Source organism: Stenella coeruleoalba, assembly GCF_951394435.1.
Source record: "Stenella coeruleoalba genome assembly, chromosome: 14".
NCBI lineage: Eukaryota > Metazoa > Chordata > Mammalia > Artiodactyla > Delphinidae > Stenella > Stenella coeruleoalba.
In genome coordinates this window covers 61,437,343-61,452,764 of record NC_137160.1, presented here as the reverse complement: position 1 = coordinate 61,452,764, position 15,422 = coordinate 61,437,343, and the positions used below count along the sequence as shown (strand labels likewise).

The window sequence follows — 15,422 nt, the reverse complement described above, 5'->3', positions numbered from 1 at the left end:
TAATAGTGTTTATCTCTGGATATTGAGGTTATGGATGCTTTTTATTTTCATTATGTTTGTGTTTCCTTAGTTTTTTACAGAGAATATGTATTGCCTGTTTAATAAAGACTATTTCAAGCTTTCGGAAATGGGTATAAGATTTTGTGTCCAACTGCTTATGGCATAGTGATATTAATTGCTGTGCTGTGCTGTATAAGCACAGGCTTTGGAGTCTGACACACTTGGCCTCAGATAAGCTCTGCTCTTTACTAGCTCTATGGTCTAACCCCTGGAAGCCTCAGTTTCTTTATCTTTAAAATGGGAGTGACACTAATGCTCTTAGGGCTTAGCTCTCAAATGAGATTGTGTAGGTCAGTGGTGGTTGTCAAACCTCAGTGTGCATAGGAATCACCTGCAGAGCTGGGACCCACCCCAGAGGGTCTCACCTAGGTCTTGTCCCTAGAATTCCGTGCTGCTGGGCCTTGGTCCACCCAACTCTCTGATGTGAGGCATCATTTAGCTTGTTGCCCCATTGGTGGTGGGAGCCAAGTTGGCGAGTGTTCTGTCATTGACACATTTGGGGCCTATAACCACAGGAATCGTGTAGCTTTGTCTGTGAACAACTTACCGAGGACTATTGTTATAGAATATTATACAACTTACTCGCCGTCTTTTGTTTTTAGACACGTGGAGAGAAACACCACAGTGACGGCGCCCACTCAGTAACCCTGGTGGTGGAAGGGTTGCGGGGACATGTTGCTCTTGTCTGTGTACATGTCTCAAGTGTCTGAGGTTTACATGTTTTTTAGGCGTTTGCAGGTTAGAGGAGGAACAAAGTCTTTCGGGGCTGTGCAGTGCAGCTGATGCTTGCCGGGTGCTGGGAAGAGGGGCCAGTGTGTGGGGAAGCTCCAGAGGTGGGAGTGGTTATGTCGGAGAGCCGGTGTGGCCTGCTGGTTATTGTCGCTAGCCCTGGAGCCAGCCTGCCTGGGCTCAGAGCCACCCACTTCGTAGATGTGTAACCGTGGGCGGTGGGGTCACCCCTGTAGTTTTGTCCTCTGTCAAACGGGGACAGTAAATGCCAGCACAGTGGGGAACCCTGTGCTGGTGGGGAGCATCGCCATTGCCTCCAGCCCTTCGGGTGTCCCTCCCTAGGGTCCCAGGAACTCCCAGGTCCAGTGACTGGAGGGTATTTCTGTCCCATTGGGTGGAGCTGCCTCCTGGCGGTCGGTGATAGCACCTCCTTCTGAGGACCCAGGGCGTCGTGGTGCACCTGGGGATGGGAACCATCCCAACACTGAGAAGTGCCATCACTGCCGCAGGCTGGTGTTTAGTTTGGGACCAGGCAGCTAAGAAGTTCCTGAGAAGTGGACAAGAGGAAAAGGATGCTCGTTTGTTTCTGAAAAGGGTTGTCTTTTCAAAGAGAGTTTTCATTTTTCGAGTTTACAATTTTAGGACTGTGGAGGAATGCTGCTATAGAAATGCTTGCTGGTTGAGGCTTGTCAGGGGTTCTCACTGAGTGAAGCTTAGTCACTGCATTGTTAAAACAAGTCTTGTTGTTATTGTTAATATTGTATCTTTTTAATTTGTAAATTTGCAGTATTTCTGAAAAATTCTTGGAAAGTTGAACCCTTTGTGAATTGAATCCTTTGTTTCCTCTTCATTCCCCTAACAAAATTAGGATATTTTGTTTTTCTGTCCTTACAGCAGTATGTCTGGTTCAATATTGGCAGTGTGGACACCTTTGAGCGGAATCTGGAAACTTTACAGCAGGAATTGGGCATAGAAGGGGAGAATCGGGTCCCTGTGGTCTACATTGCTGAGAGTGATGGGTAAGAAGCGTGTCTGTGAACACAGGAGGCTGCCTGTGCTCCCGGGGCTCACAGCGTATTCTGTCAGCAGGGGGCAGCGCATCACACTTTATATTCTCAACAGGCCTCTCAGTTCGGCCAGAGTTCTTTTCAACCATTAGTAACTTACTAGTTTGCTGGAGACTGGTTGATTTTCTACATGTTAATGTTTATCTTGATTAAGCAGTAGTTTGGGGTTAATGTCCAATGCACCGTTCTTGAGTAGGAGTTTAGCATAAAGAGCCCATTTGTGTTAAAGAGTGGCATTCCCACCTTTTAACTATCCTTTACATTTATATTTCACAGAGTTTGCAGGATTTTTAAGTAATGCTTCTTCCTCTCTGGTCAGAGCTGCTTCTTCCCTTAAAGGTTATTTGTCTTTAGAAAGGCCACTTCAGGTCTGAGTCTTTCAGGAACAGCTTGTTGATTTCAGGAGTTGCTTGTCTTTGGGCTTATTTGGGAATACATGGCCTTTGAGTGCTCACACACGGACGCCCTGGTAGATCTCCTGGTGGTGACCCCATTTGCATTAAATGCAGAACGCCTACCTTGATTTAGAGTTACGAGTTTGAGAGTGAAAGTAGAAATAAAGCTTAATTTTTTTGTACATGTAAGAGAGCGGAGAAAGGGGTAGCTAGCTTGTTAATTGAGCTGATGGTCTTACTCGGCCTCAGGGACTCTCTTGAGTCTTGGTGTATGTAGACCTGCAATCTACCTGCAGTATTATTAATAGATCCAGCTAGCTGCTGAGATTATTTCACACGTGATGCAATATATCCCTTGGTCCCTGAGGTTATCATATAATTACTTAATTTAATAGGCTGGTCCTGAAACATTACACAAAGTTTTGTTGCACCATTCCTTAAACCTTTATTGTCAGTGTGTTTATTTTTTTTCTCCAGAAATAAACCAAAGAGGAAATTGTTCATGGTTTAAATGCTATAGCAGCATTTAAAATTTTATAATAGATGAAAAGTTAGAAAGCTAATCCTGGTTTTATTCTTGTTTTGTTTTTTACCTAAACCATGTACCAGGTTTTGACCTAAATTTCTTAGGGTAAGTTAAACTAAATTGCATTATGTTACCCAGTATAAGTATATGTCTGTGCCTGTAGTTGTGTGGAAATTGACTTTATTAAGACAAACAGAAAGCAAAAGGCTGTAAGTCACCCGTGAGCTGCTCCCGCCAGGGCAGGCATGGGTTGGAGGGCACCCCTGCCCCTGGGTCTCTGTGAGCCTGCACGAGCCGCCCAGAGACAGCTTTCACCACTGTTGCCTTCGCAAGGATTGAATATTTGGAAGACATCTCTTCAGAATAAGTTGATGCATTCCAATAAGAGAACTGGAATTTCTACTCAGGCTAACACCAGAATCATGTTAAAATTGTTAAATGAGCAATTTGAACGAAATTTCTTTGAAATTTTGATGTAGTGATAGTAAATCACAGGTCCGTCCTGTGCATAAATGGTGGTTCTTGAGGTGGGAATAAAGCACCACTGGACAGCGTACGTGTTGAGAACAGGCTTTTCTTTGGTCTTTCTGAGATTCCCCTTCAGTGATACTGACACACTAAGAGTCTCCTTGTGCCTCAGATGTACCCGGATAGCCCGGTGTTGCACAGGCAGAAACCGTGTGCAGTTACGGGGTGGCGGGTCCCTCGCAGGGCAGCCGAGCCAGGGCCGCCCGCCTGAGCGCTGCGCTGTCGTGTGGCCCCCAGCTCCTTCCTGCTGAGCATGCTGCCCACCGTGCTCATCATCACCTTCCTGCTCTACACCATCCGGAGGGGGCCGGCCGGCATCGGCCGCACGGGCCGGGGCATGGGCGGACTCTTCAGTGTCGGAGAAACCACTGCCAAGGTCCTAAAGGACGAGATAGATGTGAAGTTCAAAGATGTGGCGGGCTGCGAGGAGGCCAAGCTAGAGATAATGGAATTTGTGAATTTCCTGAAAAACCCAAAGCAGTATCAAGACCTAGGAGCAAAAATCCCAAAGGTAAAATGAACTTTCAGAAGACGGTTTTCAGCTCATTAACCCAAAAATCTTCTGAAGTATTTCTTGATCTCTGAAGTTACAATTTTATGGAGTTTGATTACTTATAAAGTAGCTCTTTTTCTCTCCTTCCTCCATCTTAACTTACTAGTCTCCATTTAACTTGCGCGTCTCTTCAGGTCGGCTGTCCTGCGTGGATGTGTCTTCTTGCAGGTAGCGTGTGTTCCCGAGAAAATGTGTGTCCTCTCCCCTTGGTTTGCTTCCTTCTCCCTCCAGGGCAACTTAGACACCCCTCTCTCAGCAGCCCCCAGCACATTGCCTCTGCTGTGACCTCGCTATCCCTCTCTCAGCACCATGAGCAGGCCTGGCCTGGAACTCAGGTTCGTGGCCCAGGACTCCGTGGAGGACAGACCTTCCCCCACCCACTGCGCGCCACGGGTAGCCTTGCCCATCTTTGTGTCGCTAAGGCCAGGCTCAGGCATTAAGTAAATGAAGAGAAAATGTTTAACTAATTCTTTTAAAAACCCGTTAATAAAGTTTACTTTAAAGGAGTCCTTTGTAAAGGGAATCATCATTTTCTTGATTTCATGTCCTGCCTGCCTCCATGGATAAAAAGTCACATTTTATAGTTTTATAATTTGCTATACTTGCGTACCTGTTCACATCATACTTAGGCATCTCCACGACTTAAGTAATTACAGTGTTTGAGCAAACAGTATTCTTTTTAAGTTCATCATTGGTTATTAGATTTTTACTTCATTTGTGAAATTTAAAGGAAAGAAAATAAGCACAATGTAAGTTGGAAGTGTGATATTTGTGTCTCCTTGAATTATTGAAGTAAACATCAGGCAGTTTATTAGTAGATTCCCAGCTTAAGTCACCCTTTATATACTGTTAGGTCTAAAAAGCAACACTAAAAATCTTAAAAAGTAAGAGAAGTATTTCAAATTTCACATTCTTACCAAGTTTTTTTTTTTTTTTTTTTTTTTTAAGGAGGCAACTTTAGTGAAGAAGGCCATCAGCCCAGCTTTTATTTATTTAGTTAGTTAGTTATGGCTGTGTTGGGTCCTCGTTTCTGTGCGAGGGCTTTCTCTAGTTGCAGCAAGCGGGGGCCACTCTTCATCGCTGTGCGCGGGCCTCTCACTATCGTGGCCTCTCTTGTTGCGGAGCACAGGCTCCAGACGCGCAGGCTCAGTAGTTGTGGCTCACGGGCCCAGTTGCTCCGCGGCATATGGGATCTTCCCAGACCAGGGCTCGAACCTGTGTCCCCTGCATTGGCAGGCAGATTTTCAACCACTGCGCCACCAGGGAAGCCCCCCAAGTTTTTTAAAACAGTATAGTCTCTAATAGTCTTTTCCTTTCTCTTCTCACTAATATAATTACTTTCTCTATGTTTCTCTAATATTTCTTATATATTTCTCTATATTTCTCATATAATTTTTTTTCTTCTTACTAATGTTATTAATGTTCTTACTAATATAATTACTATCATTGTTCACATGTTTAAGAAATATTTAGTGTATATCACTAAAATTTGTAGACAGATTTATACCTTGGAATTATTTATGGATATGTAATTTATTTCTCTGAAATTCTAGTCAAATGTACTTTCTCTTTTTTGTATCTGAAGGGTGCCATTCTCACCGGTCCTCCAGGCACTGGGAAGACACTGCTGGCGAAGGCCACAGCCGGAGAAGCCAACGTCCCTTTCATCACCGTTAGTGGATCTGAGTTCTTGGAGATGTTTGTCGGTGTGGGTCCAGCTAGAGTAAGTCTCACCTCACACTGTATTAACTCAGCAGGTCAGAAGGTGGGCGCAGGGCCCCCGCTGCCATGGTCTGAGGGTGGGGCGACAGCTGGCTGGGCTCGGGAGGGTCATGCCTCTGCTGTGTGTACACGTCGCTGGGTCTTTGAGTAAGTGTCTGCTGTTACTGTTTGCCTCGGGCGTGAAGGGAGCCCAGGGTGGTTGGACTTGTAAACTGAATACAAACTTTACAACTCTACCTGTTACCTTTTAGTAGGATAAAGATATGTAGTGTCAGTTTGCTGGTGTTCGTGCTTCTTACATAACAATAACTGATGAGCTTTTAGAAATAATATTTGCTCACCTTACATAAGTTTCCCACCGTTTGCCATGTGACTTCTTTGCTGCTTGTAACTTTTTAAATTTGTACTGTACAGTGAGTGACACAGGATGGCCTTCCTGGGGGACAGGAAGCTTTATGTCTGTTTTATTGGGAGGATAGCACTCACTTGTCAAGTGACTCTAGTGCTTACATTTTCATCCAGGTCCGTGACTTATTTGCCCTTGCTCGGAAGAATGCCCCTTGCATCCTCTTCATCGATGAAATAGATGCCGTGGGAAGGAAGAGGGGAAGGGGCAACTTCGGGGGGCAGAGTGAGCAAGAGAATACCCTCAACCAGCTGCTGGTGGAAATGGATGGTGAATGTTCAAGTCTTTTGTGTTTTGAACTGTGCTTTCTAATTGTTCTTCATGTTTCTAAAATGAGAGTCCTGTGCTGATACAGAGAGCAAAGAGAGATTCTCTAAAATAAACAAGCCCTATCGAAGGGCTCTTTTATTGCAGTACAGGTAATAGCAAAAGAGTCTTGCCTGGCAGCCTGCTGTAACTTAATACTGGTGTTAAGATGGCATTTGTACCTGGTGCCAAATAAAAGAAAAACTGGTGAAATGCTTCACTAAAGAATCATAATCTCATTCTCAAACCATTTATGATTCTGAAGGATCAGGAAAATCCATGCGTTAGCAAGTGCGAATTTGGCAGATTTTGAGCGGGTCTGCGTTCCTGGGCCGGGTATGGGAGCCAGACTGAGGAGGTGGGGCTGCTCCTCGGCTCTGCGGAACCCCGTGCACAGCAGAAACTACCCTGGGGGAACGGGCCAGGCTCCTTCAGCGCCAGGGTCCTGGGGGTGACGGCTCTGTGGCCACGGCATTGCCGTTTGAGAAATGGCCAGTCAGACGAGCAGGCTGAGCCTGCAGAAGAGGTTGGAGGTGGGGTGGTGCCTGCCTTCAGATACGCAGTGAGTGGTCCCTGTGGCCCAGGGAGTTCAGACACTTCCTTTGCAAATTTAACCTTACTGATTTTTTAAAACTTTCTGAAGTTGACAACGTAATCTACATTTCTAGTTACATAAATTTAAATCTTTGGTAATTTGTCTTTAGTAGTTGATCCTTAAATCTTTAAGTCTTGTACTGTATATGACTTAATCATTAAGGACAAGATGAATAGTAAGAAAAATCATTAATTTTGTGACTTAAAAAATCACTAGATATTAAATAGAAAACTAAAGTGGTGTGTCTCGTGCTCATACGTTCTGGACAGGCATGCTGTCACCTTCCTCCTCACGGCATTTAACAATGGTGATGCCTTTGTTCTATTTCCAGGCTTTAACACAACGACGAACGTGGTCATTTTGGCGGGCACCAACCGACCAGATATCCTGGACCCTGCACTGATGAGGCCGGGGCGCTTCGACAGGCAGATCTTTATCGGTGAGATGGTTTTCCCTGGATTCAGGCCAGTTCTTGTGGGGAGGGGTGCAACTGTTTCACTGTTTTTTTTTCCTTAAAAATAATTTCTCAAGGACCGCCGGACATAAAAGGAAGAGCCTCTATTTTCAAAGTTCACCTCCGACCACTGAAACTGGACAGCACCCTGGAAAAGGAGAAGCTGGCAAGAAGACTCGCATCCTTGACCCCGGGGTTTTCAGGTGGGTGAGCACGACCTGCTGTTGTGTCTACAGGATGTGACCCTTCCTTTCTTGTTCCCTCTCTCCCTTCTTCCAAACTTAACATGAAATAGAAGGGACCATCTATCTACAGCCTGAGAAGGCTATATACACGGGCACAGGCACCTTCAATGTCCCAGGAGCCTGACTTTTTAATATTTTTTGTTGTGCACATACATTGTGTTATGGCCTATTTGCGTCCCTATATACTTTCTCTGTAAGGTTAGTTTACAGAGACCTAAGGATCTAGGAAGTTTTTGGCAAGCTTCTCATGTTTAACTTTCGTTGTTTAACTGAATGCATTAGGTCATTTTAATGCCTATGTATTTCATTATATTTCAGCAGATTGCCCAATATCCGCTTAAGTCACTTTCCCAACAGAGATGGTGGAACTAAGTTGATGGGCATTTTAAAGTGCTGTCTTAGTTTGCTGTCATTGCACAGTCTCTAAAGGTGGAGGGCTGCCTGTGGGCATCTGTCTACTACTGATACTTGCAGCGTGCATTTCAGGGGCCGGGTTGTGCCAGGCAGGACTGAGCGCTACTGACTGCTGCTGGTGGACGGTTGGCCCGGGTTCCCTTTTTCACAATGTGTGACCAGTGAGCTCAGGTGTATTTGGCAGGTGAGCCGTTGTGTGTGTCCCTTTCACAGGAGCCGATGTTGCCAACGTCTGCAATGAAGCTGCTTTGATCGCTGCGAGACACCTTTCAGATTCCATAAATCAGAAACACTTCGAACAAGCAATTGAACGAGTAATTGGCGGTAAGGCAGCTGGTGGGACCCACGACCAAGGGCGGATGGCGTGAGTTTGAGGCCAGGGCATGTATCTGCCCAGACCTGGGGCTCAACGGCACCCTGTCGGATGGGTCTGAGACGCCACCCTCATGCTGCACGGGCGGCAAGCAGGGAGGTGTCCTCCCCTGAATTATAGCAATCTAGTTTTTCTAAAACACTCACAACCTCCCTGTTCCCCAAAATTTCATCGCATGAGTTAAATGTGCTCTAAGCTAGATATAGGTGATGGGTGAACAGCTGTAACAACTGCTTGACCGGGAAATGCTCACCTGTCGAGCAGGGTTGGCCAGTGATGTGTTTTCCTTGCTTTCTAGAGAGCTTATAGTTAATACTGTTAAAAAGATAACTAGCAGTTCGAGAACTTGGGCATTCAGAGGAGGGAATGGCACAGCGCTGTGCTCCAGACACAGACATGCAGTTCTCATGCCCCCAAAGCACAAGAACCCCCGGCTTGTCACAGGATTTCCCTGTGACAAGGAATGGCCAGGCAGGCTCCACGGAAGAGCGGGCTTTAAACTGGGCTCAGGAGGAGGGGATGTGGTGTGAACGAGGGTGAGCAGAGGAGCAGTCATGGCCTGTGCCTCAGGGAGGGAGGTGAGTTGCTCAGACTCCTTCCTGTGGGAGGGAAGACAAAGTGGAGAGAGGTGTTGAAGCCTAGATTTTAGCAAGCCTTGAGTGTTAAGCTTAAGAGCTTTTTTTATGTTGTTTTACGGCCAGTATTGTACTAACACGAGTTTTCCTGAGCCACTGAGTAACGGGATAGTCAGTGATAGCTCAGGAAGATGCATCTTTGAAGAAGGGGCGCATCTGGAGGCAGAGCCCCTACTGGTCCTTAACGTGTGGTAGCGGACGTGAGCGTGGGAGCCCCATGGCCACAGGTGGGAAGGGCGTCCTCGGGGCTGCTGGTTTGGTGGGAAGTGAGCCGGGGCGGGATGTCCCCGTGAGGTCCTGCGCATGGCCGTGGTTCCCGTGGTGCGGGGTGGGTGAGGGCACGGGCCACACAGCCGACAGCCGAGGGGGAAACGGCTGTCAGCAGACTTTCCGAAGCTTGTTTTGTGCCACAGGCCTGTCAGGCTCATTAGCAGGTGAGACAAGGAGTAGGTGCCACTGCAGGGGGGCCGGGGGGGCAGTTGTAGCGGTGCCGAGTGAGTGACTGGACCGTTTGAGATTCGTTAGGGAAAAGAAAAAGTCTAAGATGTTAGAGTTGTGAGTGGAATTAAAAGACCTCACTGTAAACACAGGAGAAGACTATTTGTGTTCTTTTAGGTCTGGGGGAAACGGGGGAGGGGGGGTGTTTAGTAGGAAAGTGAGTTTGTGAAAGAGGCCAGGGCGGTGGGTGGGGCAGAGCCTTGGCCCTGAGGGGCACGGACGTGCTCTTCACGCTCTTCACGCTCAGCCGCTGGGGCCAGCACACGCCCTGTGACGGGATCGCGAGCAGAGGAGGGGAAATCCTGTGACAAGCTGGGGATTTTTGTGTTTTGGGGGCATGAGAACTGCGTGTCTGTGTCTGGAGCACAGGGCTGTCCACCTGCCCACTCCCCACCCACTGGCGGCTCTGCGGCGTGTGCTTGTCCTGGGCCGAGTCCTCAGGAACACAGTTCGCCCTCTTTTCTTTTTCAGTCTCCCAGACTCCATAACGTGTTACCAGTTGAGAAATTCTCAGATGAGTACCTGGAACACGAGAAAGCTGGTGTCACCTGTGAGCTTTGTATCAGTGCAGACTACAGCCCAGAGGTGCGGGCGAGCTCCGCGTCCGCCTTCATCCAGGCTGGAGCGGGGGTCCTTCAGTTCTGGCAACACGCGGGCCGGCTCGGGGGCACCTCCTCAGGGCTGCTCTGCGGCTGCGGGCTGCTGCCTCTCATGGGCCTGGCTCTCCTCCCACCCTCGTGTGCCTGCCTCCTCGGCCGGTCCTTGTCTCCCCCTACTTGGTGATTCCCGATGCCTAGACTAGGCAGTGAGCTCTTTCCAGATGTCTTCGTTTTCTGTGAATTTTATGTGTCAAATTGACCCTAGTGCTGAATTTTACTTTGCATTTCTGTTTATTTCTCAAAACGAGATATGTGACTTGAGTGGGAGAGTAGGAGAAAGTGGGCCTCGGGTGGGTAGTGAATGCGTTTTGCAGTGGTTGTATATTTTGAAGTTGATGCTTTGCTTTGTTCTGCCCCTGATTGGGAATATTCCATGGTCACAGGCAGCTTGGTCTCTGAGTCACGATTTAGATGAGACGCTGTGTGGTATCGTGTAAATCTCTTTTGATGTTGGTGTCACTAAAGCAGTGGGTTTTGTTTTCTGTTCTGTATGTCAGGCTTAGAGAAAAAAACTCAGGTTCTGCAGCCCGAGGAGAAGAAGACAGTGGCATACCACGAGGCTGGCCACGCAGTTGCCGGCTGGTATCTGGAGCACGCGGACCCCCTCCTGAAGGTGAGGCAGTTGTTGTGGAACAGACGGTGGCCACACTGGGCCACGTGGCAGGAACATCTGCTGATGGTGTTGGGGTGAAGGGGTCACGCAGATGAGTTATAAAGTTTGGAAAGAAAAGTGTGCAGAAGCTGGAGGGGTTCACTCTGGAAAAGCAGTTGCTACCGTGGGTCAGGCTTGGGCGTCTGGGGCTCTCTTGCCCAGGGGGTTTCCCTGACTCCACAGAGAAAAAGGCAAGCCACACACCCTGGAAATACTTGTAGTACGTGTATATGACAGAGGACGTGTACCTGGAATACATGAAGGACTCTTAAAATTCAGTGGTAGGGAAACAAGCAACGCTGTAAAATAATAGGCAAGATATATGCGCATGTACTTCCCGAGAGAAGGAATAGGAATGGGCGCTAGGCGCATGAAGATACCAGATGCCCTAAGTCACCGGGAGGTGTGGGTGGAACCCTGCAGAAGCTCCACATGTCCCGAGGTCAGTCCAGCTGGACCCCATGCCTGCGGGCGGGCACCTGACCCGGGACAGCCACCGTGGAAACCAGCTCGGCAGTTTCTCATAAAGGTGACAAATGCTTCCAATACAACCAAACGGTTCCAGTCCTGTGTGTTTACCCAAGAGAAATAAAAACATGTCCATGGAATACTTTTACTGCTTTATCCGTAATAGCAATAAACCGGAAAGAGCCCCGAAGTCCCTCAAGAAGGAGTGGATGTTTGGTGTGTTTACCCAGTGATTGCTCCGCGGCCATAGAGCTGAGTGCACTGTTAACACAGCCGGCAGTGGGGGTGGGTCTCGGGGACAGTCACACAGACCAGACACGGTGAAGTCCGAACTGTATGAGGCCATTTACGCACAGTTCTAGAAACTGCAACTCATCTGTGGGGGCAGGGGAGAGGATTTCGGGGAGACGAGGAAGATGTTTTGTATTTTGGTTGTGGGAGGAGGCTGTTTGTCAGAACTCACTGAACTGTAACCTGTGACTGGGAGCATTGATTGTAAAAATTAAAGGAATCTACTCAATTGCAACAAGAGGACTAGAAAACTGAAGGCTGCTGGCCCCTCTGCCTCCTGGAAAGCGGGGCAGGCGGGGCCGGCGTCAAGTCTGGAGGGGTCGCCAGTCAGCAGCAGCCCTGTTGTCAGGACTGAACACTTTCAGTTGAGTTTTATAAGAGACAAGAAATACTTTATAGACCTCTCGGGTGAGGTTACCCTAAGAGAAAATGCTCTCCTGGACGGGCCCTCCCACCCAGCTCCTCAAGCCGAGGCTGTGGTGCTTTCCTCTCCAGTGAGTCTCCCTGTGGCTCCACATCAGCCTCCAGTGGCCGCGTCTGTCCTCAGCGCACCGTGTGTTCTCCTTGTCAGGTGTCCATCATCCCTCGGGGCAAAGGGCTGGGCTACGCGCAGTACTTACCCAAGGAGCAGTACCTCTATACCAAAGAGCAGCTCCTGGACAGGATGTGCATGACTCTGGGTGGCCGCGTGTCAGAGGAGATCTTCTTCGGGAGAATCACAACCGGCGCTCAGGACGACTTGCGAAAAGTGACTCAGAGTGCATATGCCCAGGTGAGTGTGGGCGGGGTCGTCTTGCATCCTCACCTGCACTAATGGCTCTGGAACAGCACTGCTGTTTGACTGGTCTAGGCTTTCCAGGCAAGGGTTACTTCTTAAGAGAAATCCATTTTAGAATGATCAAAACTTAGGAAAAGAAACCCTTGTTTTGAGAGTTCGGTCTTTCAGGTTTATTACTAAGAGTGTATAAAGCACATCAGTAGAGTTTACATTCAGTTACAAGCCTGTGGGATCCCGCGTGGACTCCCTGGTGCCTGTCCCTTCTGGTCCTTTCTGCTGACAGCAGCCATGCCCCTGTTTCCTTTAAGTTTATCACGGGCGCCTCCATCCCCAGACAAGGTCATTCTGCTGTCGGGGAACTTGATGTCAGTGACTTTCTTTGGGAACTCCTTTTATTCATATGTCAGCTCTTCTGGGCCTGTTACTTTCCCATACCTTTCATTTTTCTTGGGACTTCCCTGGTGGTCCAGTGGTTAAGACTCCAAGCTTCCAATGCAGGGGACGCGGGTTATATCCCTGGTCGGGGAACTAAGATCACATGTGCCGCGCAGCACTGCCAAAAAAAACCAATAATTTTTCTTAGGGCATTTGTTTGTTGGGGTTGTTTGCTCTTGTGTCCTTTCTAGTTTAATCTCCATTTTAAAAATAACTGTAATGTTTTCTTTCTCTATTTCCTGCGTTCTAGCACCTCATCTAAATTTTCTGATTCTGACTTAATGTTATTCTTTCTTATTTTCTATCACCTTCCTGATTTCGGTTAGCCTTTTCTGAAGTTGTGGGTAACAGTTTTCATCTGTATTATGGACGTCTCTCCATTCCACTTCCCTTATCTGTGTAGACATTATTCTGCTCCTTTTTTCTCATAACAACTTTGTAAGGGATTTTTCTGTTGCCCACTTTTACATGAAGTTTGTTTTCCTGATCTCTTAGGAAGGAGGTGAATTAAGACAGTTTTTCTAGTTTTACGGTTTTAGAGTTTCCTGCTGTTTTCATAAACTTTTAAAAAACATGACTTCCTACTTTCTGATCTGTTCCTGCTCCCCTCTTTTATCTGCGCCTTCTCTTTTCTGGTCAGTTTGGATTTTACTTCCACAGCTTCTTCTTAATGTGGGGTTTTTGTGTGGTTAGTGTGGGGGTCTCATGGGGTGCAGGCTGGGCCCTGTGGACTCAGGGAGAATGCCAACGCCCCTCGCAGGTTTCTGGAGCCCGGGCGGCACGGGAAGAGCCTCTGGGCGGCCTGGGTGGTTCCTCCCATCTGTCGGATGCTCCTTGCCTGTCCTCACCTCCCCCCATGCAGAGCGATTTCAAGCAGGTCTCGTCACCATTGGGGTTTGTCCTTGCCCGTTTGCCGCCTGCCTTGTAGATGTTGCCTGTGGGTCTCTGGTCTTGTCCTCCCAACCTCCATCTACACAGAACACCCTGGTCTACTTGGCCGACTCAAGGCTGCCGTGTCGTTGTTGCGGGTTAAAGAGTAGTACTGCAGTGAGGTGTGTGGATTTCATGTCAGTGGATTTGCTGCCATTTTATAAAAACCTGTGAGCAGAAATGGATGCCCACCACTAGTCACGCATTCTTTTTCAGATTGTTCAGTTCGGCATGAATGAAAAGGTTGGGCAAATCTCCTTTGACCTCCCCCGTCAGGGGGACATGGTGTTGGAAAAGCCTTACAGCGAAGCCACGGCCAGACTAATAGATGACGAAGTACGAATACTTATCAACGATGCTTACAAGAGGACAGTCGCTCTTCTCACAGAAAAGAAAGCAGATGTGGAGAAGGTGGGTGCCGGCTCCACCAATGATTCTCTGCACGGTTTTGCAGAAAGAGTTGAGACTGATGGCTTGACTGGTTGGTTGGTTTGTAGATGCCGACGTCCCCTGTGCTTGTTAATCCCAGGCTCCTTCCTCCATCCTGATGCTGTGTCTGCTGTCTCTGTGGGGCTGGGGGGATGTGGGAAGAGCAGCAGCGGGCATGATCCCGGCTCCTGGTTCTTAGGAATGTGAGCGCGGGATTAACAAAGTCTGTTCACGACACCAGACACACAGTTGAACCTGCAGTCACCCACCAAGTGCTTCCAAATGCGGAGCCCAGTGGCCTGATTGGGATTGACCACTGCTCTTCACCTCCAGAGTAAAGAGGTAGTGGAACAGCAAATGAAAGAATTAGCCAAACTAGATATGTAGGACCTTTGCTTAATTATGACCTTCCATGAACAAACATTCTTTTTATCTTCCGTTGTTGTGCCTCATTTGATAGCGTTTTCAAAAGGGAGGGAGCCTTTCTAATTCAGTCGGTTTTTTGTATCCAGTAAACTCTTAATTATTCAGAATCCATGCAACCAAACGGAGAATCTTCTGTCTTTTAAATATTCCACACTCTCATGATAGAAGCACAGGTGAAAAGTCTTCTATAAAGGACTGATAGAGAAAAAAGCTATTCTAAGATGATGCTGTCCGATCAGCAGATCTTCAGAGGAGCCCACTGTGAGCTGTGCCGGGCAGAGCCCGAGGTGCCTTTTCACAGAGCGCAGGGTAGGTGGGAGGGGCCTGCAGCAGGGGCTCCGATGGGAGAGGGCAGAGAAGGCTGACATCCACCCTGACGGCTCATCAGGCTACAGTGAACATGGGGAGGAGAGGAGGACTTGCTGTGTGGGGCCCTAGTGAGCGAGGAGGGGGTGCAGAGGGAAGCACAGGGTGTCTGGGGACTCCAGAGCTCTGCGGGAAACACAGCTCTGGAGCTAGAGGCGCCCTTCATGGAGATCTCATCTGGCCCCTGTGTTTTATCGTCAGGAGTACTAAAAGAATCTGGAGTGGAAATGCTTGAAAACTCATCATTAAAGGAGCGAGCGGCAGGGACTTCCCTGGTGGTCCAGTGGTTAAGACTCCGCGCTCCCAACACAGGGGGCCTGGGTTTGATTCCTGATCGGGGAACTAGATCTCGCATGCCGCAACTAAGAGTCCGCACATTATAACTAAGACCCGGTGCAGCCAAAATAAATAAATAAAAATAAATCTTTAAAGAAAAAAGATGCCAAAACTTAAAAAAAATAGAGTGGCAGCAGGGTGCCATC

At 48.0% G+C, this 15,422-nt stretch overlaps 1 protein-coding gene across 2 annotated transcripts in view; it reads left to right on the top strand.

The window, feature by feature from the left end:
- Positions 1-15,422, top strand: part of AFG3L2 (AFG3 like matrix AAA peptidase subunit 2) — a 28,270-nt gene that overhangs the window by 10,880 nt on the left and 1,968 nt on the right. For both annotated transcript variants that reach the window (XM_079942168.1, XM_079942169.1), the window contains 10 exons: positions 1,684-1,808; positions 3,543-3,816; positions 5,444-5,581; positions 6,103-6,256; positions 7,219-7,326; positions 7,419-7,544; positions 8,214-8,324; positions 10,663-10,778; positions 12,148-12,348; positions 13,936-14,130. In XM_079942168.1, coding sequence (XP_079798294.1) covers positions 1,684-1,808; positions 3,543-3,816; positions 5,444-5,581; positions 6,103-6,256; positions 7,219-7,326; positions 7,419-7,544; positions 8,214-8,324; positions 10,663-10,778; positions 12,148-12,348; positions 13,936-14,130 — 1,548 coding nt within the window. The remainder of the gene's footprint in view (positions 1-1,683; positions 1,809-3,542; positions 3,817-5,443; positions 5,582-6,102; positions 6,257-7,218; positions 7,327-7,418; positions 7,545-8,213; positions 8,325-10,662; positions 10,779-12,147; positions 12,349-13,935; positions 14,131-15,422) is intronic.